Here is a 24,033-nt window from a genome sequence, read left to right as displayed (position 1 = left end):
CCTCGTATCCAGGAGAGGAGAAGCACGTTATGGGTCCTGTCTATTAAAGAGAGCCACTTGGTAAGACACAGGAAGAAATCAGAAATTGGTTTTTTACAGGACCCTAAAGATGTGGCTCAGGGTGTCTGTTGTGAATTACTTTGATTAAATATTTTGTCTTTCTGTTAATGATTGGGGAGGGAGGGAGTTTATATCTGCTGATTGTCTATTTATTCTGAATATTTTTATTCTTTTGCTGGATTAATTGCTGATAGCTATCCAGACTCACTTCTTTGAGATGCACCCCAATATATTTATTTATGACATTTATATGGCTGTTTATCTGACAAGAACTTACTCTAGGTGGCATACTGTAATAAAGAGTATAACAACAAATTTAGTCCTCTTTAAAAGATAAAGGAACAACTCCCTCATTCAAGGAATAGTTCATCACTGCTGGAATCCACTCACATTATGTATCTTGGATTGCTTTAATAAGCTAGGAGAGGAATGGATGTAAAGAGCAGGTGGCTGAGCTCGGAGTCCTAAAAAAACCGTGTCCACTTTCTCAGGCCTTGAAACGGATTCCAGATAACAGATAAGATTCAAGTCCAAATCCAAATGATTTGGAGCAACTTTGTCCAATAAATGTTGAACAAATTGTTCCACATGTTCCTGCACGCTCTCTGAGCCCCTCTACTCAAGAGGGCACATGTCACCCAAAATAAGTATAGGTTGGGGCAGCAATATGTAGATCCAATAAGGGGTTGGGAAATTTGCCCTCATTATCACAAGGTAGGCCTCGATAGTGGCTCTAACCCAAGTTCGTTTTTCAGGGAGCACTAGCGATGCTCCAAATATTTCTTTCTGTTTATTCCATAAACTGAATAAAGTGATGGAAATTTATTCGTGAGGTTATATTCATGGATGGCTTTAGTTTAATCAAGGATGAATTATATGATGCTAGTCATCTTTGCAGGCACTGATATTGTAGTTTAATAAAAATGTTTTATTGCCTTTAAAAAAAATTTATAACAGTAGAAACTTTCTAAGACATATTGAAGAGGTTTCTTGATGATCTATGTAATTGGGGTGGAACTACTGGCTAAAGGAGAGGGGGAAGTAAGCAGGCATCCCAGCCTGGCATCCCTTGGTGGGAAGAAATGGCACAGAGCAGACAAGGGGAGCCTTTCTCTCCTGGCTCCCAAGGGAACGCCGTCTCTCTGGTGAGGTTCTTGTAACAGACGGGATCAGCTCTATGCTTTAGCCCAGTGATCCCCAACCTTTCTTATGCCGTGGCCCAGTATCCCCAACCTTTTTTATGGCGCGGCCCGATACCGGCATCAGCTGGGCGCCGCCATCTTTTTTTGATGAAAAAGTGCTTCCGGTGAGCTTTTCCAGGTAGAAAGCTCACCGGAAGCACTTTTTCATCAAAAAAGATGGCGGCGCCCAGCGCTTCCGGTGAGCTTTCTACCCGGAAAAGCTCACCGGAAGCACTTTTTCATCAAAAAAAGATGGCGCGCCCAGCAAACCAGCGGCCCGGTAGGACTTGGTTGGTCCGGTGGTTGGGGACCCCTGCTTTAGCCCATTCCTAGAACTGTCCTGGTTCCTTGTGCCCGACAGGAATCTTACATGGCAGAGCTCAGCTGAGGGCTGAACTGCACAACCGGCTCGCCCTGTGCACAACAACACCATCCTCCCTTTGTCCCCTCAGCCCTTACGGAAGGGAGCCCACTTTTCCGGATCCAGCTCAGCTCTTGGGCCATCTGGCCTGGGCTGGCTCAGGGGGAATGGATGGGTTTCCCTACCGTCCTTCCCTTCACCTCGGTTGGCTTTTGTGTACCATAACAGGAACATCCTATCTTCATCAGCCAAGCCCAGGGCTGTTGGGTGGCTGAAGCCTTCCTTTTTTTAAACGGGTCGTCTTAGCTTTTCTAGCCAGCATCCACTGAGAAGTCAAGCAGCTTAAGGGTGCAGGGCAGAAAAGTTCTTAGTCAAGGTTGGAGTTGACTTGAAATGAAAGTAAATTACAGTTAAACTCTTTATTATTTTTAAAGCTTTTTTGTTTATTTAGCAGCATCATTTTATGTATCATCTGGGTTTTATTATTATTCTGTTTGAAGATCATATCCTAGCCTAGCAAAAGGGCCTGTACTTCATCCTTCTGTACACATAATCCTCAGTCATCTTTTAAGAGAAGAAAGGAGTCCATTGTACAGGACTAATAAAGTAGGAAAAATTAAAAAAACAAAGAAGGAAACAGAAGGAATTCAATGATAAAAAATTAAAACGCCTGACGTGGTCTTTAAACCTCCAAGACAGCAGCCTCCCTCTAGGCTGGTTATCACCTACCCAATGCAAGCCTCCATTTCGCATGAAGAAAGAAAAGAAAGCAGGAGGGCATCTAAATTCCAGCCCATTTATCAGCCAAAGGTTCTCTTTTAGTAAATGTCTCTGTGCTGCAAGACCATTACTTTTGTTGCAACAGACAACATGGAAGCCAAAAGCAAACCATTTTGCTTCTAAGTTCAAAGGCATTACAGGAAGGCAACCCCACCTTGGAGCCAAGGGAGGGCCTTCCCCCTCTTCTCTTTCCTCTCCTGCTTTTAGGGAAGAGTCAGACAAACTTACTCATCATTCAGCCCACATCGCCGAGTGGTAGGGTTTCCAAATTTTGTGAGTGTGTCAGTGAGTTCCTGGTAGAGGGTGTCCCCCAGGGACCGAGGGATCCCCTCCCAAGCCAAGATCAAGATGATGATGACGGCATTCTGGCAGTGGTGGCCAGTACGGTGTCTCACCAGGCACAGCAGTTTCTCCTCCACGTTGTGCCTCCTGATGACCTGGAAGGCAAGCAAAGATGTTGGTAGGGCCAAAAAGGGACTCCCCTTCTGTTCCTTTGGCAGGCTGGACTGCCTCCCTGGACAAAGCAACTTGGCAAGACTCAGCCTCAACTGGACAAAGCCATGCCATGACCAAGTTTGGGCTTCCTACAGGGGACTACTTGGCTGGATAGGGCCTTGCTCTCTATTCTGAAGTCCAGGCTGGCTTGGTAGACAAGCCTCAAGCCAGAGGACTTGAAGGTTAGGACTTCTTCCATGGCTGCACTCTTGCAAAAGATAAATGGCCGAGTAACCTAACCCTCTCTAAGCATGGGGACTCTGAGCTATCAGAGTTGAAAGACACCCCATTATCACCTTTCCTTTCAATTATTTGCAGGGCTTAGGGGCCAGTCAAAATTCACTTCAACTTTTTAGGACAGAGTTTCTCAACCATGGCCACTTGAAGGTGTGTGGGCTTCAGCTCCCAGAATTCGCCAGCCAGCAGTCCACACAGCAGTCAAATGGCCAAAGTTGAGAAGCCCTGCTCTAGGACAGCTTCTATTTTTCCTCACTGACCCATTTTGCGATAGGGCAGCCGCGAGAGCTCTTTCCTTCCTTCCCGGTATAGAGCACCTTTTCAATTCTGATGGCTTTCCCCTTCTCGCCATACCTGGTGGGGAAAAAGCAGAACATCAGCACAACTGACATTGATGAGGCTACCTGATCAAGAACATTTTTTAAAACTTACTTTAGAAAAATACTAATAATACATAAAATATAAAACAGAAACATTGCATGAAAAAGTTTGCAGAATATGAAAATTAGGAGAAAGTAAAGCTACTCTACTGGAAGAAGCATATCTCTTTTATCTTAATACATCAACTTGAATTAAAATAAATATGGTTTCATGCAAATTGAATTCTAATGATCATGATCAATAGTTAAATGTAAGAGTTATGAAAGTGTTAATATTCAACTATTATAAGAAGCAAGTTTTAGACTGTTTCCCCTTTGGTTCAATCATGTCCCTTTCTTGGAGACTGGCTGGACAAGTCCCTGCAGTTTTGGAAAGGTTTTTCAGAAGTGGTTTGCCATTACCTCCTTTCCAGGGCTGAGAGAAAGTGACTGGCCCAGGGTCATCCAGGTGATTTTGGGCCTAAGATGGTACTAGAACTCAAGTCTTCCTGTGTCCAGCCTGATGCCTTAACTACTAGGCCAAACTGGCTCTCCAAGTTCCAGTTTAGCAGAGAGGTTTTCTTTAATAAAAGAAAAATCATAATAGTGTAAGTGCGGCCTCTTTCGTGTGCGCATTGTATGGCTCTGTGTACATGAATAAGGGGCAGAGCAAGTGTTGCAATGGATCTTGAGGAAACTGCTGCTTTGGACTATTCTGCTCCTTTTGCTGGCTGGGTTTTAGCATTCACACAACTTGCTAAACACCCTTGTTCTGACTCATTACTTATTCATTATGGCAAGCAGGAAAAAGGATTTGGAGGATCAGGTAAGAGGACAATCCTCATCCTTGGGAGGGAAGCAAAGATGGAATATGGCTTCCCTTCTCTGGATGGTGAAGGGGGATCTCTTCCAGTGCTTGGAGGTTCTTCCCCAGCCTCCCTCCGGCCTGCCTCTCCCAGCAATGCCCTGCCTTTGAGCTGCAAGGGAAGGACTCAGAGCACCCAGGTGTGTGTGAGTCAATTGCAAAAGTAGAAACCCATCCAGAGAAATAGAGACACGTGGAAATGGCAGGAAAAGACCTAGGGGTCCATTGCTTTTGAGGGTTTTTTGCTTGCTTGTTTTTCTGTTTATTATTTTTCCCTTTTAAAAAAATCTTTTTTTTTTTTTTTTTTTTGCCAGATGAGATAGACATGTGTTTTATCCCCAGCATGTTTAAACTAAATTACTGGTCATTGATCCATTACCTCTGCTGGAAGTTGGTTCCAAGCTCCTGCTACTCTTTCTGTGAAGTCATCCTTTCTAAATCCATGTCTGTGTATCCCTGCATTCCCTTTGTAGTGCAAGCCTCAAGGACTCCTGGACAAGATTCCTTAATGGATCCATATTGTAGCCCGTAAGTCAGACTAAGGTCAGATTAAGGGCGGCAGAAAGGGCCGGGGCTATTCATAGTCCCAATACAACATTCTGCTTTAGAGCAGTAGTCCCTAACCTTTCCAGCTATGTGGACAGGATGGAAGGAAATGCTTCATACCAAACCAATTTAGTTGACATGGGGAATTTCAGCAAAATGGTGTACCTTGATTTCAGCAAAGCATAAAATCCTACCAAAAAAACCCGCTAAAGGAAGCTGGACAACACTACCTGTGGATGGATAGAACACTCATGGATGGGCACAATGCACATGAATGAACATCAGGGGCTCCACATTAAAATATGGGGAATGCTAAAAGGTACATTCCATGGCCATCTTTACAAGAGGGACTAGAAAATATTTCAAACCATCAGATTTTCAGATGACATAGAAATGGTGTGTGGCAGTGGGGGCAAATGCATTAGAAGAGAGTGCTAAAATTCAGGGGAAAAGCTGCAATGATTGATGGAGGAGGATCCAGCAAGATAAATTTCAATATGTAAAACCTACAGTACAGCAGGAAAAACCAATGTCATAATTATAGGATGCAGGAAGAGAAAGCGGACAGCAAAATATACGAATGGATGTGACTATGTTGGTGGATCACAAACTCAAATGAGCCAACAGCCCGATGCAGCTGCTAAAAATGCAAATACAATCCTTGTCCTCATAATCCACATTCTCTGTCAAGGTCAAGAGAAGGCCTCCTTATTCTGCTAAAAAATTCCTGGCTTCATTTCTGGGTATGCAAAATTGATAGACTAGTGAAGACTTTTTCTTTTCAAATTCTTCAGGATCCCTACGTGACTTACCGTTCCTCCATAAGTTCTCTAATGGATGCCACAGTTGGTCCAGATCCCAGATGAGTGTAATATGGCCCCTCATCTTTTTCAACTATTTGTTCTGTTGAAAAAGCAAGAACAAGCAATTACTTGATTCGCTTTTTGTGGACAAAAATCATTGACTGATGACAGGTCACTCGAGGGACTGTTCCAATACTGAACAAGCACCCAGAGCAAACTTTAAATGCCTTTTGTAACTTGGGTTCTTTTCCTGGCATAAACAGTGAAAGGAGTCTCTCCACGTTTCCTTTTCTGTTTGGCAGACAAGGGATATTCCAAAGAAGTAAATCTTGCAACCTTTTCTCAGGAGCAGCTGAAACCTCCGCAGTAAAGGGAAACTACTTTCTGATGGCCGCTTTACTCACTACCTCCTTTCAACTTTCAACCAAGTAAATACTGGACAGTCAATTGCTGCACTGGATAGTGTTCAATTGTTTAAAAAAATCTCCCTGGTCAACAAAAGATGATTAAAGCAAAATATTTTAGATTAAAAAAAAACATCTGGAACAGTGCCACTGTAAGGACCAAACAGCGCTAATGCCTGTATGATGAACAACTCAGAAATCACACTTTGGCCCAGAGAACGAGTAGCTGCAAAATGAGCTCCCCCCCAAACAGCCCCCATTCATCCCACAGAGCTTGGGAAGGATTTCTGATGCTGTCATTCTACAGTGTTTCCACACGAGGTTCACCTTGGCTTTCTTCCTGCCCCAGGACAAAATTCTCTTGACAGGAGAGAAAAAAAGTTTGTCTTTCAGCCCAAGGAGTCAAGAAAGCTACAGACAGACACACCAGTCTTCCTAAATAAACATCCTTCTCCTTTTCCTGCAGCACTTCTGGAATGAGGAGCTTCTTCCAGTTCATAAAATATACCTCACTCTAATAGCTTTTTAAGATCAAAGGATGATCAAAGGATGGTACTGTTAACAGTCACCTAGCCCAGCTCAGAAAAACAGCTGGTATATCCAGGTCAGATACATTTAAACAGAGTCCAGAGAAGGTTAAGCTTAAGCTCGCTGTTGCCCCCCTCTCCCCACCCACCAGATCACTCCTCCCCATTCTAAGCCCCCTACTACCTTCACTTCATGGGGAGACCACAAAGCAATGCAGCCCCCCCATAAACCTATCCAAAACAGACGTATGACAGTCTTAAACAGACTGGGAACTAGATTTGGAGGGGGAGAAATGCCATGTTAGTTCTTGAAAATGAAGACTTTTCTGCAGTCCCTGTTCCTAAACCAGAACATGGTCCTAAGGTAACCAAGCCTTATCTCAACACAACGAAGAACAGATGAGATGCTATGTGGGTTCTTACAGCATCCTAAACCCAGATAAATAAAACATAATTGCTGTGCTGATCTATCATGCGGTGTTCAAACAGACTATTCTAGGATAACATGAGGGCTAAAATAATAGTCAGCTTCCCCCCCAAATTACAAACTGCCCAATTCCATTTTAGCGTAGTGTATTGTGAGAAGCCAGCCAGAGAGTATTTTTAAATAGTAGGATAAAATAGTTTAAATACTTTTTAAGAAGTTAGCTACATAGAATCATCTAAGGCAGGGGTGGGCAAACTTTTTGGCTCGGGGGCCTCATTGACTTTTAAAATTTGACAGACGGGCCACCACCTGGTGTCGAAATGCCTGTCATTACAAGTCAAAATCAAATGAATGCAATCATTCACATCAAACCTTAATTCTGTACCAATCTTCGGCGGGCCGGATTAAAAAGACCAACGGGCCGGATGTGGCCCGCGGGCCGTAGTTTGCCCACCCCTGATCTAAGGCCTCTCCATCATCATCAGACTGGTCTCTCCAAGGACCACAGCCAAAGAACTATGAAATGAGTGCTTCTGAATTTGATAAAAGAACTTCTGGGATGAGGGTGCAGGCACATTTCAAAAAAAAAGAACTTAACTTCCAAGCTTAACACAAACTGCCTTCCAGCAAATCTTGATTTCAGAATCCGATTTATTGATCTAAGGATTATTTCCCTACTGAAAGGCTTTCCTTGGTGAGTTCAAAGCACTAGCAGCTTTCCCAGCTTGATCCAGAGAACACCAGAATCCAGATTCTCTGAAAAACAGCCAAGTCCTGTCATTCCTGATATAGTGCCAGTGTTAATTACTCCGAATATCAATTAGGGACTGAGCTGGCTTCGGGTACTTCCCTCTTCCTTCTCATAACTCGTATTTAAATTGCTTGCCATTCACTATCATTAGCTTCAATGCCGGTTAGCTTCAATGAGCCTTGCTCAGAGTTTCAAAGTTCACAATTGGCTCTTCCAATTCGACTTGAGGCCAGGAATGGAAGGAGGGTTGCCTCTTTCACTTCCTATTCCCAAAATAAAGGAACTGAAAACTGAAATGAAAACAAAGCATATTCTGTCCTTGATTTGGAAAAGTAGCCCCAGGGCTGGTTTCAGCATTTGCCATGCCAAGACAGATCTGTCTGGACAGGGAAAGAGATGAAGCCAAAGCCTTACATTGTGCAGCCAGCAACTTCAAAAGCCACTTGAGAGATGCTGGACTCTGCGGGTCTCATTCCACAGCTGGTGTACACTGAACTGCGAAGCATCTCCTCCTTTCTAGATGAAGTTTAGAACCAAGAAAGTAATCCGATCCACGTCTGCGGAGATTCTCAGCCACCCAGGTCACAGCTATTTCAAAAGACAACTGGACTGTTTTTTGTCTTGACAAAGAAGGAAAAAAAGTTCCTCAAGGAAAACAAAACAGTCCACTTGCCTTTTGAAAAAGCACTTTTGGGAATCCGAGCCACAACTCCCATTTTTGCTCTGCAGGATGCTGTTTTTTCGATGGATCGAAACCATCCTCTGCTACCATTCTCCCCTTTTGGGTGATATAAATATATAATACCTTTACAATCTAACCCCATAGTTTTCACAACTCTCCTGGTGCTTCCTGGCACCTTGGGCTTTTGTAAAATTATCAGCTACATTGTCCTCCGACATGCAGTACTTCAGCTGTATCATTTTACTTCTCACAGATTGTCTAATGTTTAGGTACCTTAAATCTGTATGCTTGCTCCTAGTTTTGACTGCAATATTTGTGGCCATTTGAATTGCTGCCTGATTATCTTCATGTATAATTATAGGATAATTCACAGTTATGCCTATATCATTCATCATTTGCTTATACATAATCAATTCTGTACATAATAGCGATAAACAGGAGAATTCTGCCTCCATAGTTGACAAACTTATATGCTGTTGTCTTATTGACTTCCAACCTATTAATGTCTTACCCAGCATTATGGCTGTTCCTGAAGTCGACTTTCTTGTGTCTCTTTCTGATGCAAAACTAGCATCAGCATAAGCACTCAGAATTAGATCACCTTTTGGCTCTAGATACAATGAATAATTCATTGTCTTTTTAAGATATCTTAATATTCTTTTAGCTGCAATCCAGTGTCTTTCACTTGGTGCAGAATTGAAACGAGCTAACTGATTCACACTGTACGATATGTCTGGTCTAGACCAATTGCTAATATAAGACAAACTACCTATTAATGATTGATAAATTACCTTATCAAACCCCAGGCTTTGTGCATCAGTGTTGCTAAACTCCTGACTCATTGGAGTCTTAGCCGGCTTACAAAGCTCCATTTTATAATCTATTAGCAATTTGCATATCTTATCTTCCTGAGATATCTTAAAGCCCTTCTGTGTTTTCTGTATATTTAAACCGAGATATTTTTTTATCTCCCTAATTGCTTAATCTTTATTTTCTTTCCTAATGATGCTATTATTTTATTGGCCTCATCATTAGTTTCAGTAATCAATGCAATATCATCAGTGAACAACAATAATAATGATATTTTCCCATTTGTCTCCCTCTTAAATAGACATGGATCGGCTAACCCAGCTCTGAATCCTATATTGTTTAGTTCCTTTACAATATACTGGTTCCATTCATAGCCTGATTGTTTAAGATCATAGAGGCTTTTTTTTAACAACCAACAATCATTATTATCTATTATTTCACTTTTAATTCCAACAGGTTTTTTCATATATATAGTGTGTCTTAATGGGCGTGCAAGTAAGCGGTTTCCACATCTAGGTGGTTAATTATATATTTTTTGCTAGCTGCCCACACTAAAGCTGCCCTCAAGGTTGCTGCCTTAAGACTAGGTGCAAACACCTCATCATAGTCATTGGCATTCTGTCTAAAACCTTGGGCTACTAATCGTGCCTTATGGATTATATTTCCATCTTTATCAGATTTTACCTTAAAGATCCATTTGCAGTCAATGGACTTCATATCTACAGGTAATCTCGCATTCTCATATACTTTCATATTCTTTAATGAGTTCAGTTCCTTATTCATTGCTGCATACCAACTTTCCTTATCCTTAGTAGGATACATTTTTATTTCATCTACAGTACATGGAACTTTATTAATCTGGCACACTGTGTTAGCCTGGTACCTATCAGGCGGTCTAGATATTCGTGTAGTTCTTCTGGGAATTACAGGGCTTGCAGGAGGACTTTTTTTGAACTACTACCTGTTCATCTTCCTCATCCTGCTCAGCTATTGGATCTATTTCTTCCTTTATGGGCTCTATTTCTTCCTGTATTTCTCTCTTTACTTTATTCTTAAAGTTACAGGGATAACTAATGGGATTTCTATAGGATTCAATAATTACTTCTTTATTGGTATCCTGTTCTAACTTCTCCCATCCTACGTGCTCTAGAAATTGGGCACTAGCACTACATAACACCTTAGATGTGCCTTTCTCCCAAAATCTATATGCCCTATGGTTTGCCTGGTAACCAACGAAGAAAAATCGTTTAGCTCTATGTTGCCCTTTATGCCTGAGTTGTGTAGGGATATGCACCCATGCTGGTGCACCAAATGTGTGCAGGTAACTTAGGTCAGGTTTCCTGCCATGCCACTTGGTGAATGGTATTTCACCTGTCGTTGTGTTAACAACATTGTTCAATATGTTATTAGCACACATTGTAGCCTCCCCCACAAAGAATCAGGTAATCCAGAATCAGTTAACATTGTTCTAACCATTGCCTGTAGTGTTTGGCCTCTTCTCTCTATGAATGCGTTGTGTTCTGGCCTGTATGGTGCAGACTTCTTGTGCTCTATTCCAGCTACCTTTAGTCTGTTCTGGAATTTGTTGTTAACAAATTCGTACCATTATCTGTCACCAGGGTTATCAGTTGCCGTTTAGTCTTTCTTTCTGCAAATTTAAGCCAGTTGAAAAAATGTTGATATGTTTCAGTTTTGCTCTTCATTAAGTAGCAAAACCCATATCTAGAATGGTGGTCCATAATGCTCAGTATATATCGAGCACCCCCATACTGGGTTTCTTTGGACCTATGATGTCTGCAAATATCACTTCTAAAGGTTCTTTGGTTTTGAAACCATTTAACCTATTTGCAGGCAATACTTTGCTCTTATCTTCACAGCAAACATTACAACGCAAATATTTATCACAAGGTTTTAACCTTATTCCATCAGATAACTCTACTGTACGTTTTAGCATTTTAAAATTTACATGCCCCAAACGCCTATGCAATAAATGGATACATTCATTATGAGGCTTTATATTGTTAAATACAGTCTGTGCCTCCCTTTTCTTACTATCATCTAAGACGTATAACGTTCCATTTAAAGCTGCAGTTACCCTTTTTTATCCTTCTCAATTATGCAATTATTATTTTTAAATGTAATTGCATAACCTAGTTTGACTAATACCCTTACAGAAAGCAAGTTGAACCTTAGTTGCGGTACATACAACATTTTTATATCCTGATTTATGCACGGACAATGTGCAGTACCTTCTCCTTTCGCTTTCAGGTTCCAGCCATTAGCAAGTGATATATGTTGAGAGCTTGTAGACATTTTTACAAATTTTGTCTTATCTCTCGTGATGCAGTGGGATGCACCACTGTCCACCACCCATAAATCATTCTTCACATCACAGTTGCTAAACATGGCTAGTTCAAAGGCTTTCTTGGGCTTTTTTACATTCTGGCTTTTTCCTTTTTGCAGAAACTTGCCAAATGTCCTCTTCCTCCACAATTAAAACACTTTTTAATTGTGTATGCCGTCGAAGATAAATTCTCTTCTTCCGGTGCTTTACTTTACTAAGCTGGTTTCTATCAAGCTTTGAAGATAATTTCTCTTCTTTCTTAGATTTATCTTCTCTCAGCTGGTCACGTTCACACCTTCTTCTGGCTTCTTCTAGTAGCCTGCCTGTAATCTCGGTTAATGAGAGGCTATCTTTAGGCAATACTTCCAACGAAGTCACATAGTCATCATAGCTTTGATCTAATGAAGATAATATAATGTATACTTGTTGCAGCTCATTAAAGATAAGCTCTTTTTCTTGTAATTCTTGAAAAATGCTCTTCATACAGTTTAAATGAGCTAACATATCTCCATTCCTTTGAAGATGTGTTCGAAACAGCTTCTGTGTAAGATTTATTTGTGCTCCTACACTGTCCCGAACATATATCTTCCTGAGGTTCTCCCAGCAGTTTGCAGCATTTTCTTCTCCACGAATATGGACAAGCTGCTGGTCACAGAGAGTCAGTCCTATGATGCATAAAGCCTGCTCATTCTTCCGTTTATAGTCTTGTAACTTTTTGTTATCCTCTTCATCATCAGGATCCCAGCTACTCACATCTGGTGGGTTTGTTATTATGTCCCACAAACCTTCTCTACATAGAAGTAAACTACATTTCATTGGCCATGAAACATAGTTTGTTCCATCCAGCCTGGATATCAGGGACAGATGTGGTAGATTTACTTGTGCCATTACTCTTCAGATACATGACTATTTTATACTAATAAAAACAGTTTGTTTTTACAGTAATGTGCAACTCACACCAACTCACACTGCTATATCCTGGTTAGTTAGACTGCGCAGCTGGGCCCATAACCAGTGTTAGTGTTTGGGGATAAACCCCTAGCAGAGTATGCAGCAGCAGTCAAGCCAGGCAGCCAAATGAGAGAGGAAGGGTTTTAGAGTATACACACACTGAACACAAACACTGTTTGTAGTTTAAATAGTTTTTAATCCAGTTAGAGTTTAAGCATTGTCAATCAGTCCGTATGTCATTCACAATATATCCATTCAGTAAGACTCACTAACTCAGTCCAGATAATACTCCTTACTATATCTTTATCAGCCGATAAAGATATCTTCTCCTCCTCCGATTCCTTTCTCCAGAGGATAACGCTGGATATTCAGTAGAACGATCAAACAGTAGACAGTCGCAGTAAAACAGTAGTAAACAGTTGTATCCAGCAGTAAACAGCAGTAAACAGTAAACAGCAAACGGTAAACAGTAGGACAGTAGGCAGTAAGTAGCAAGCTTTTTCTTATTGCAGTTTCTAACCGCACCCTTAATTGGCTAATTACATGCAGTGTGGTGCTTAAAATTACAAACACTTAAACTATGATACCTTAGTTTATATATTTATCCACCCAAACCTTGTTGGGTATCAATGTTATACCTAACAGTGTCAATGTAACCAGGGGCTTCCAGCCTCTGCTGCCAGACTTCAAGGGAGTGGCATTTGGCGCACTCCAGGTTGCTCCTTGCCCATGGTTGCCCATTGCCATGCTCTGCTTTGCAGGAGTCCCTCTGCAAGCTGCCCCCAGACTCCGTCATCAGAATTAGGCAAAATCTTATGTCCTTGTTGGTGCAGTTATATATGGATTCCAGAGGGTTAGAAGCAAGTAATCCTGCCCCCAAACTCTGTTTCTATCTTGCGTCCCTTAGAGCCGCCCCCACCCCCCAAACCAGCAGTCCCTGCAGTTTGCAATCAGTTCAAGGGCCGCACTGGGAGGAGGCTGTCGACTGCCCAGGAAATGCTTCTTGGGGAACTTGCTCTTAAGTAGCAGCTCCGTCAGTGTGCAACAACACAAAGAGAAGTTTTTTGGGTGGGAGGCTTTTGTAAGGTCGGCAATGCTTTCCCTGATGCTACAGCTCTTTAGCAGCAAACTGGCCTTTTAAATGTGTTCTGCTTCTCAATTGGTGGTCTAAAAGCAGGGTACCCCACCCCAAATACCTCAAACACTGCAGCAATCCAAGGAATATGTTGTCATTATAAAGTGTCTTTCTTCTGGGATTGCAGTAAAGGAGTCTCTCATTATTTTATCCTCACACTGCCCTGTGAGATAGGAATGCTTAAAGAGAGTCACTGGCCCATTAAACTCACTGACCGAACAGGGACTTGAACCTGACTCACTAGTTCTAATCCAGCCTCTGAACGATCACAGCATTTTAGCTATCACACACTATTCCTTGTATTTATAGAGAGGAACTTTGTTTAAAAGCCTCCATGTCACACATTTCACCTGGCAACTTTTAGGAGTTTTAGGGGTGTGGAGCATTAAGCCATTAAACATTTTGGAAGATTTGTTTATTAAATCTATATGCTGCTCTGCCCATCAAGTGAATCTGGGTGGCTAGAGATTCTAGCAAGACCAGAATCAACTGTCATGTCTCACTCAGACTTTGCAAGGGCTGCTCCAGAGGGTCAGGTGCCTTCCCACAAGCCGTAATCATGATTGATTTTAAGCACCATGAAGCAGCTCCTGCTTCTTAAGCAACCCTAATTTTTATTCCAAGCACACAGAAACACTTGCAAATGAGAGGGTGGCCCTTGTTCCCTGTGGCCTCACACACTCCCAGGCAGCAAGGGTGCAAGATACATTATGAGAACAAGGGACCAAAGCAGTCACATCTCTCCCACAAGCACACCTCTTGCATTTCCAAGCCTGGCCTAGTAAAAAAACCACACTCATTTACTCACTCTCATATACACACAGACTGTACTCATCCATCCTGCTAAGCCAGGCCAGCCTTTTGTGTGCTCCCAACCATGCTACGCAAACACCGGACAAGTCACTTTTTGCTCAATGGGACCCTATTGACTCAGTGGTGAAAAGCTGCAGCATGCACTTTGGTGGGGTTGGCCACTTAAAGGCAGAGGAACTTTTCTTATTTGGGGAAGCTCTGAAGAATTCTCAGCCATGGCAAGTTTCAGGATTCTTCAGCCTCTCCAGGAGAGGAGAGGAGCTGTTTGGTTGTATCTTCAATACCTTTCCCATTCATGCCTACAAAAAACAGACTCCGTGGTAGACCGGCTCATCCCCTTCTCAATTAGTAGAGAAGTAGCTGGTACAAATGATAGGCACCTCGCCTTAGATGACCCTTCGGCAGCCTTCCCTGCTTACTTCCTGACCGGTACAGGGCCCCTGTCCTCGTAGCAGAGGTGCAGGGCCCCGAAGTGGTGCCAAGCCCCACAGCATCTTAGCCTGTGCCTCAGCTTGCCTGGGTGACTACTCCCACCGTGGGTCTTCCTAGGTAGTGGGAAAAAGGAGAGTCTCGGGGGAAGGCAGGGGCTCTGCAGCCCTTTCGGCAAACAAAGCAAGGCAACTTCAGCAACTCCCTGAAAGCTGGACGGGCCACCTGTGCCCAGACAGCAAGCCTCTCCTCAGCATTTCTGCCTTGATTTCAAACATCTGCCTTTGAGAGCCAATGGAGCTGCTCTGTTTTTGCTCATGATGTGACACAGTGTGGGGGTCCCTGACCCCCAGGATGCAGCTTGCAATTGGGCCATGGTTCATTCGTTCGGAACCAGGCCCTGCAAACAGCAAGTGAGTGCATGCACGCAACTCCATTTGCACAAGCATGCCTGCCTGCCACTCACACTGAGTCATTTCTTCTCTCCACCCACCCCCCACCCTCACTCACCAGTCCACAAAGCCAGAAAGGTTGGGGACCATTGGTACAGAGGTACCTGGGAAGTATGTGAGTGCAGCCCATATTTAGAAGCAAACAGAAATCACTTTCACCTACAAGGGGATGCCACACTCACCTACTTGCTCAGACTATAACATGTTCTCCATGCTGGATTCAATGTGGGTTGCAGGGGAAAAAGTGTCTCAGGTAGGCAGTCTCACTTTTCCTTCACATCCTCCCTCCTCTCTGCTAAAGGAAGCCAACCTTCCTTTCCTTTTTGCAAAGCCCCCCAGGTGGGAGAGTGTCTCTGACTTACCCACACAGTCACAAGTTGGGAACTCAGCTTGAGCTCGCTTGGCAGGCGTGTCCAGCAAACTTTTGGTTGGGGTGTCCAAGTATTTCAAGGGAGATTCCAAAAATCCACTGAGAGTTGGCAAAAACGGCTCTTTACTCTTGGTTGGAGTTCCTTCCAGGGTTGCCGGGTCTGTGTTTTGGTTTTCGTCAGAGTAAAAGCATGTGGTGGAGACCACCGTAATAGCACCAGAGGATTCTATTTTTATGTGTTTCGGGGATCGAACGGCAAAGGGGTCTTCTGAGGATTGACTGGCCCCTGGAAAGAGGGAGGTTTTGAGACCCGTATTGGGAGTGTCTGCCAAAGGTTGTGCACCTTCCTGGGCTGAAGGCTGGACAGCAACCTCCAAACCACCTGGTGGCTCTGGAGACTGGCTCAGAGAAGAGAGTGGGAGCAGGGGGGAAGGGGGCTGAATTGGGAGAGGCCCCTCATTGAGAAGCAGTGGGGCTGGAAGATCTGGATTCTGAAAGGTGAAATTCTCACCAAACTCAGTCTCAAATTCTTTGATAAATTCCTCCAGCTTGTCATCCACTGCAGTAGGATTCTGGGTGAAGAATGGATGGGCTGTTGAGTGAGTTGTCCTGTGGAAGGCTTCCTCATGCCCATCGCTGCAAGCCACAGCAGAGGAGCATGGAGCAGAGCCCGGCCCAGGGTTGCTGGCTAGGGGCACAACTTCACAGGCAGGATTCCCTGGGAAATAACGCTGGGTCTCCTCCTGGCCAGGATGGCAGGTTTCCTGAGTGTTGGAAGCTGGGCTTCTATTTTCAAGTAGCTTCTGCAACGGAGACTTCTCTGAAAGGCTGGTGGCCAGGGAAGCGGGAGACAAAAGCTTGGTAGGAGTAGAGAGGAGCTGTTCAGGTTGAACCTCTTTTCTTGGGCACTTGAGAGTGGCAGCTGCACGACAGCCCTCCAGGCTGATCTGCCTTGCGGGCAAGAAGAGGGGCTGAGAATCCTTCTGCCTGGACTTCTTGATGTGGATTTGCTTGCGGAAGGGCTTCTTGGAGCCACCGTTTTCAGGCTTCTTCTTCCTCTCCTTGACCGGCTTCTCCAGCTGCTTTGGAGGCGGCTGAGCTTGAGCCCTGGGGGCCCACCAGTGGGGCAGCAGCTCCTGCGTCCCCCCATGAGCTCCATTCTGGTCAAGGAAGAGGCTGCGCTTGTGGTGAAGGTGCTGCTGCAAGGCCTTCTGGGTTTTCTTGTGGAAACTGCTCTCCTGCAGGAGCTGGGACAACTGTGGGCTGGAAGAGGGGGAGTGGTGACAGCCAGCAGGGGTGTTTTCGTCCTTGTGGGTGAGGTGCTCCTGCTTTGGTTTGGCCACTCTTGCTTTGCCTGGGATGCCTCCGGGCTGCTTGAAGACAGATCGCATGCAGCCATTGGAACTGCCCAGCAGCTGCTCCAGCTCCGCCATGGTGTCACTGACCAAGGAGGATGGGGAAGGGCTGAGGTTTGGGTCCCACCCTCCGACTTTGGGCTTCGTTTCTTCCCTCTGTGGCTCAGCGAACTCTGCCTTCAGGGGGGTAGAGTTGCAGGTAGGAAACAGACCATCCGGTTCCAGATGGCCATTGCTGCGGTCAAGGCAATAGGGGGCTTCATCCTGAGCACATTTCACCCCCTGTGGCCAGGAGGGGGATGCAGATGCCACTGGAGTTGGGAGCAAGCGGTGACTCGCCTCAGACCTGGAGGGGTGGCTCTGGCACATTCCAGCACTAGACACAGGTAGCACCATGCTGGGGTTGTGCGCTGAGAGGAGGGGAGGCTGCTCTTGGGAGCCAAAGGCCATAGGGCTTCGCATGGGGCTCCCAGGAGGGGGCAGAGCCTGCGTGGCCGGCTCTGGAAGAACCGTGGAGAGCTGGGTGAGGGCTTCGATTGCAATGGCCGTCTGGAGACTAATGTTCTTCTCCTTTGCAATGTTCAGTGCACTTTGAGAAAGGGGGAGGGCTTCCAGGGGGCCCAGAGTCACCTGCTCGCCTGCAGCCGGTCCCTGCTTGGCATTAGCACCCCTGTCTAAGGGGGGCTGGAGAACTTGGCTGAAGGGCTGGGCAACGCAGCTCTCCTCTTCTCCAGTGGCTGATTGGATCTTCTTCTCCAGCCATTCCAAGTAGTCTGGGCACTCAGGACCATCACAGTTGCAGTTGGGGGGTTTCATGCCTTGCTTGGCCAAAGTAAGCGCAGCTTTGAGGGCATTCAGATCCTCAATTCCAGGATAGCTGTTGGGAGGAGGCATTGCCAAACCATCCTCTACCTCACGGTTCATCTCAGCGTTAAATTTTTCATACAGCTGCATGCTTAATGCGGAAGGGGATGCGAGAGGTGCCAACCCATGTGAAGACATGGCAGCCTCTGCTGCTGCTGAGAAAGCCACTAAGTTTTGAGCATCCTCCAGGTTGGCATTGCTGCTGGAAGAGTCTCCCTGGCTCAGGACAGCAGGTGTGCTCTCCCAGCAGGCGACCTCTTGCTTGGCGCGCGGGCTGCCAAGCCACATGCCGGGATCCATTAGCATGGCCCCTCCTCCAGCAGCTGCTTTCCCTTCGCCATTGGCCAGGCCAGCGGGGAGGGCGTCTCTTAACCTTCCTTCTTCGGCATGGCTAAATGGCTCTTCTTCCATGTGGCCTGTTTTGGGTCCATCAACCAAACGGCTGTCCAAACTGGTCTGGAAAGGAAATTACAAAAAAAAAAAAAAATTAGTTTGAAAATGGCTGTTTCCTTTTAGTCTTTTCTAGAAAGAAAAAAGAAAAAACACCAGCAGCATCTTAAAAATGAGCACATGGAGTGGGATATATTTCTGTGAATTAAGAATCGGCCCATTTCAATCACCTAGTTTTCAAGCCTGTGATCCAGCAACCCCAGGGGTCCAAAAATATGCTGGAGGTGCCATTTGCCCCCCCAACAGTCACCATTTCATGAAACGGTTACCATTTCCAAAGAGAATTTTAGATATAGTGATTAAGATGCTGGCCTAGAAACCAGGAGGTGATGAGTTGCAGTCCTGGGTGACTTCGGGCAAGTCACTCTCAGCCCAATCAAACTCATAGGGTTGTTGTTGGGGGGGGGGGGAGAGGAGGAAGCAGCATTAAGTACGTTCGCCTCCTTGAGTTACTATAAGGTAATATAGGTGGGATAAAAATCTAATAAATAAAACAAAGTATAAGTTTTCATAAGTGGCATGTATAAGATTTAGCAAAATCTGAGGAAGAACTCCATAATCACAATAACATGTGATTTCACAAGATTTCAGCCACTCAAAGCAAAATTAAAATATTCCTTATTTAATTTGGGGAGTTTTGGTATGTCATCTGAGGATGTCCCATGTGATATCCCGTAGTACCCACAGGCACCCTTGCCAAAGCCTGGTTCAAACAATCATCATCAAAACTTTGACTGATAACAGAGCTTGGGGAGATTCAACAGAGTTCCTGGAAGTGCCAAGAGGTATTTATAATAGAGACCGAGGAACTTAAGAAATGAGATTCAATGGTTGGGAAAGTTTCCAATTCAAATCCTAAGCAAAGGTTTTATTACAAAAGGTCGATCAAGGATATTTGATCCTGGACAACAGATTAGAGATCCTGACTGGGGTGATCTGTGGTAGATACACTGTTGTGGACTTTCTAGGAGGTAATTGAAATAACAGATTGATCAAAGAGGGCTTTGAAGTTTAACTTTGCTGTTGATTAACCTGTTAACTATTTTTTTTCTTTGTGTCTCTGTGTGTGTGTGTGTGTGTGTGTGACAGGTAGGTCAAATTGGGTTGCAAATGGTTGTAGAAGTTTATAAATCTAGGGCCTGTTTTGCAAGGAGAAAGCTATTATTATTGCAATATATTTGTCAATGTACAACTAGGGGAGATAATATGTGTTTTTGGTTTTTTGTCCTTTTAACATTTGTAATATTTTTGTCTGGATTTTTTTGTCTCTGTAATTTCTTTTTCATTTCTTTTGGATTTTGCATTTTAATTTTCTGAATAAAATAAAAAAAATATGTTAAAAGGAACCAAGTCCCAGGATTTTCTATTCGTACCTCCAGGGTATAACAGATGAGACTCAACTGATCAACTCATGAGACAACAGTTTATGATTTTGGTGACAAGCAACAGGAGGGAGGATTTTGTGATTACTGCTGAAAACAGAATTATGGGTCCCTTCGGTGATTGATTCAGAAACCTAAAAGAAATTCTGTTCTGGACTCAGTAGATTCCAGCAACCCCATATCCTCCAGTGAGTGAAGAGATTCAGAAAATATCAACCAGCCTCAGCGCACACGCACACACACACCCAGCCGATTTGCTGCCCCCAATCTTGCTCAAAGAGCCTGAAACTGACTGGCAGTAGTTTCAGTGTGCTTTTAGTCTTGCAATTTAGATCTCTATGAGACAATCAGAGGTCTCTCTAACTGACCCATAGGAAAAATAGATGATTCAATCAGCTCAGCTCAATGACTGACTCAGATTCAATCGTTCCACCAGCTGCCACTGATCCAGGAGAAAAATAAATCTGCTCTTTATTGCTATCCCCCAACGTTGACATAATAGAAAGCAGGCATGAGATGATGGTTTGTTCAAAAGAAAAGGAAGAGATAAACCTTCAAGTAATGACACCATTACTATTGCACTGAATAAAAGGGCAGAGAAACTGAGCTGGATTGCTTTATAAATTTTGAAATAAATATATAAACAACTCTGCTTTATCAGCAGTTCTGCAAACAGTTAAATTTCCTGCTATTTCTACCCTGATTATTAGCTGCTGTAGTTTTTTTGCATTGGGGAAGAGAGGGGTATTAGCGCTAAGGAATACCAACAGACTCCAAAATTCCACTCAAACAAAGTCAACTATTACTTAATTTTTATGTGACTATTTTGCACATCCTCGCAAGGCTCTTCATTGCATAAATGTCCCAGGGTAAGTAAATTTTTATTTTGGGGGAGGGGAGTTTGACACTGACAAAAGTGCTACTTTTCCTCAGCAGGCCTGCAAAAGCCAGGCTGTTTGGGGGGGGGGGGGGTAGGGTGACCATTCTGTCCTTGAACAGAAGCCCAGGGACATGGCAGGGACCTTCAGCATCCTTTGGCCCAACTCCCTGACCAGTATTGGTATCCTCTCTCTATCAGCATCCCTGACTGCTGACAGTCTATTTCTGCTCCAAGTCCTCCAGTGAAGAAGAGTTCACCAAATTCTGAGGAAGATTGTTTCATGGGTTAAGACGTTTTAACCTTCAGAATTCTTTCCTGGTGTTTGGCCAAAATTTATTTCCTTGTTTAACCCCTTTCTTTCTTGTCCTCTCTTCTGTCCCATCTTCTTTCTGACAGTCCTTTAGATACTTGAACCCAGCTATCTATCTCCTTCGGCTTCTCTTTTCCAGGCTGGCCATATCCAGTATGTCTAGCTATTCTTTGTAATTTTTTCTTTCCAGACCTTTAATTGTCTTGGATGTTTTTCTCACAATACACTCCAGTTTGTTTATTACATTTTTATCCCACCTCATATACTTAATAAGTAACTCAAGGTAACAAACCTCCATCTCCCTCTTCTTTTTCCCATAATAACAATCCTGCAAGATGGGATAGACTGAGAGATCTAGCTGATAATTTTGTCATCTAAAACAGTGATCCCCAACCTTTTTACGCCGCGCCCGGTACCGGCATCAGCTGGGCGCCGCGGCCCGGTACCGGCATCAGCTGGGCGCCACCATCTTTTTGATGAAAAAGTGCTTCCGTGACCTCACCGAGCACTTTCATCAAGATAGCGCCAGCCTGGTGAGCTTTTCCGGTGGAAATGGCTTTCACCCGGAAAAGCTCACCGAAGCGCTGGCGCCGCCATCTTTTTGATGAAAACGTGCTTCCGGTGAGCTTTCTACCCGGAAAAGCTCACGAAGCGCTGGCGCCGCCATCTTTTTTTGATGAAAACATGCTTCCGGTGAGCTTTCTACCCGGAAAAGCTCACCAGAAGCACTTTTTCATGAAAAAAGATGGCGGCGCCCAGCAAGCCAGCGGCCCGGTAGGACCGGTGGTTGGGGACCCCTGATCTAAAAGATAGAGGAGGGAACTAGAGGGTCAACTTTACTGGACTTAATTCTTACTAAAAGAGATGAAATGATAGAGGGGGTTGAAGTTGCCGGAACTTTGGGGGAAGAGTGACCATGACATATTGAAATGGAATATGAAACAAACACAGGCAATAGAACAAGCCAGGATCTTAAACTTTAAAAGAGCTGACTGTGACAAACTCAGAGAGAGCTCGGGAAGGATTCCATGGATGAAAATCTTAAAGGGGAAAGCAACTCAAGAAGTTTGGGAAACTCTGAAAAATTTGGTTACAAATGCCCAGTTCAGCACAATACTACTGAAATAGAAAAACAAGAAATCTAAGAAGAATCCAGCATGGTTACACAAAGAACTCTCTGATAAACTGAAAGCAGGACAAGAAGCAATGGATGGAAACTAAACAAGGAGAGAAGCAACTTAGAAAAGGAGGAATTTCCTGACTGCTAGAACAATTAATCAGGGGAACAGCTTGCTTCCAGAACTTGTGGATGCTCCATCATTGGAGCTTTTTAAAAAGAGACTAGACAACCATTGACCTGAAATGGTATAAGGTCCCCAACTTCAGTGTGGGGTTGGACTGCAGGAACTTGAGGGTTCCTTCCAACTCTGTTATTCTGTTCTATTCTTCTGGATCCAAACCTTCAAGTGCAAAGGAAGTCCACAATGGCATAGGATCTCCTGCCATGGGCAGAGGGTTGGACCAAAGACCTCCAATGTCCCTTCCAACTCTATTATTCTATGTTCTACTTTCAATCTTCTTTCCACAAGTAACAAAGAAATATGTGGTCTTCCCCAAGAAACCATATATGGCCTGGCTGGATTGGCTCTGGAACAGCTGCCCAGATTGGCCTGAACAATTCACTTTTGTATCACCCATAACAGCAACACCCCTTAGCTAATGTCTCATTGCATATACAGTCATTCTCATTCCGTGCAGCGACTCAGGAGCCCTGGTGGCGCAGTGGTTAGAATGCAGCACTGCAGGCTAACTCACTGCTCACGCCAGAAGTTCGATTCTGAGCGGTTCAAGGTTGGCTCAGCCTTCCACTCAGCTTTCCGAGGTCAGTTGGGGGCAACATGCTGACTCTGTAAATCACCTAGAGAGGGATGTAAAGCACTGTGAAGTAGTATATAAGTCTAAGTGCCATTGCTACTTCAGCTTGAGGCCCAAAGCTGGCTGCCACCAAAAAGGGAACCTTCTGTCCCTGTTAAGGGAATCCTATTTCAAGCTCTGTCCAAAGAGCTGGTTTTGGTTTACTCCAAAAAAATGATGCACATGGATTCTGGGAAAGGCTTATTATGCCTTTGTTACATACTGTAAGCCAATATTAGTGGTACAAGAAGCCTGCTGTGTCCACCACAAGGCACTGTGGGGAGACATCCGAAAGCAATCACACCCAAGACAAAGCTTGCGGGGGGGGGGGCACCAGAAAAGACATTCCCTTCCACTCTTCTGGGACTTCAGGGGCTTGAGATCTTTTCTCTCCAAGGGGGGGGGGGGCAGCAGAGGGGAAACTGCTGCTGTAGCAAAACCACTGTGTGGGTGAATGTTTAAAGTTAACATGCAGGGGAAATCCATCAAGGGCTGGAGAACTATTTTATGGAAGCATTTCAAACAATATTTCTTGACTCTGCTACAAGCATCCTTGTTGCTTTCACAATTCTAACCAAGTTTCTCATGGCCTTCCCTGCTTAGTTAGTAACATTAAAAAGGAGCTTTGGACAGAATCCCTTATAAAAAAAAGATACTGGCTCATCCAAGGGTCCTCAACTGTGGGTCTTGTGACACGTCAGGCAGCCATAAACAAAGCTGAGAGGGTCACAAACTGCCCCCCACTCTGCGTGGACCAGCTGCCTCTCGGAGTATCTGACTGGAGAGGGAAGGACAGTCTGTAGCGCCACAGGGGTTAGAAAAGGTCTTTTTCTTGTCTTAAAAGGAAAGGAGGGGGTGTCTGCTTCTATGCTAACCATTGCAAATGTAAGAATGTTACCGTACTAAAGAAATTCTGTGATGAGGACTTAGAGACACTATTCATTAATTGCAGGCCCTTTTATTCCCCACAAGTATTCTCTTCATTCATATTAGTTGGGGTCTATATACCACTCCATGCAGGCATAAATAACTCATTGTAAACCTTAGCTGATCACATTCTGTGGGTTGAACAGAGATATCCGGACTCCCTACTCGT

The 24,033-nt window shown here is 44.2% G+C and overlaps 1 protein-coding gene across 2 annotated transcripts in view; it reads right to left on the bottom strand.

The window, feature by feature from the left end:
* The window catches only part of TET3 (tet methylcytosine dioxygenase 3), a 64,964-nt gene that overhangs the window by 17,549 nt on the left and 23,382 nt on the right, over positions 1-24,033 (bottom strand). For both annotated transcript variants that reach the window (XM_087969835.1, XM_026684771.2), the window contains exons 2-5: positions 15,775-18,457; positions 5,697-5,787; positions 3,375-3,468; positions 2,611-2,819 (exon numbers count right to left, since the gene is read on the bottom strand). In XM_087969835.1, coding sequence (XP_087825961.1) covers positions 2,611-2,819; positions 3,375-3,468; positions 5,697-5,787; positions 15,775-18,412 — 3,032 coding nt within the window. In that variant the 5' untranslated portion in view covers positions 18,413-18,457. The remainder of the gene's footprint in view (positions 1-2,610; positions 2,820-3,374; positions 3,469-5,696; positions 5,788-15,774; positions 18,458-24,033) is intronic.

The sequence above is a fragment of the Notechis scutatus genome, chromosome 7, assembly GCF_049901735.1.
Source record: "Notechis scutatus isolate UNSWTSFEM ecotype Mainland chromosome 7, rNotScu1.2, whole genome shotgun sequence".
Lineage (NCBI taxonomy): Eukaryota > Metazoa > Chordata > Lepidosauria > Squamata > Elapidae > Notechis > Notechis scutatus.
This window is presented reverse-complemented; position numbering and strand designations above follow the sequence as displayed.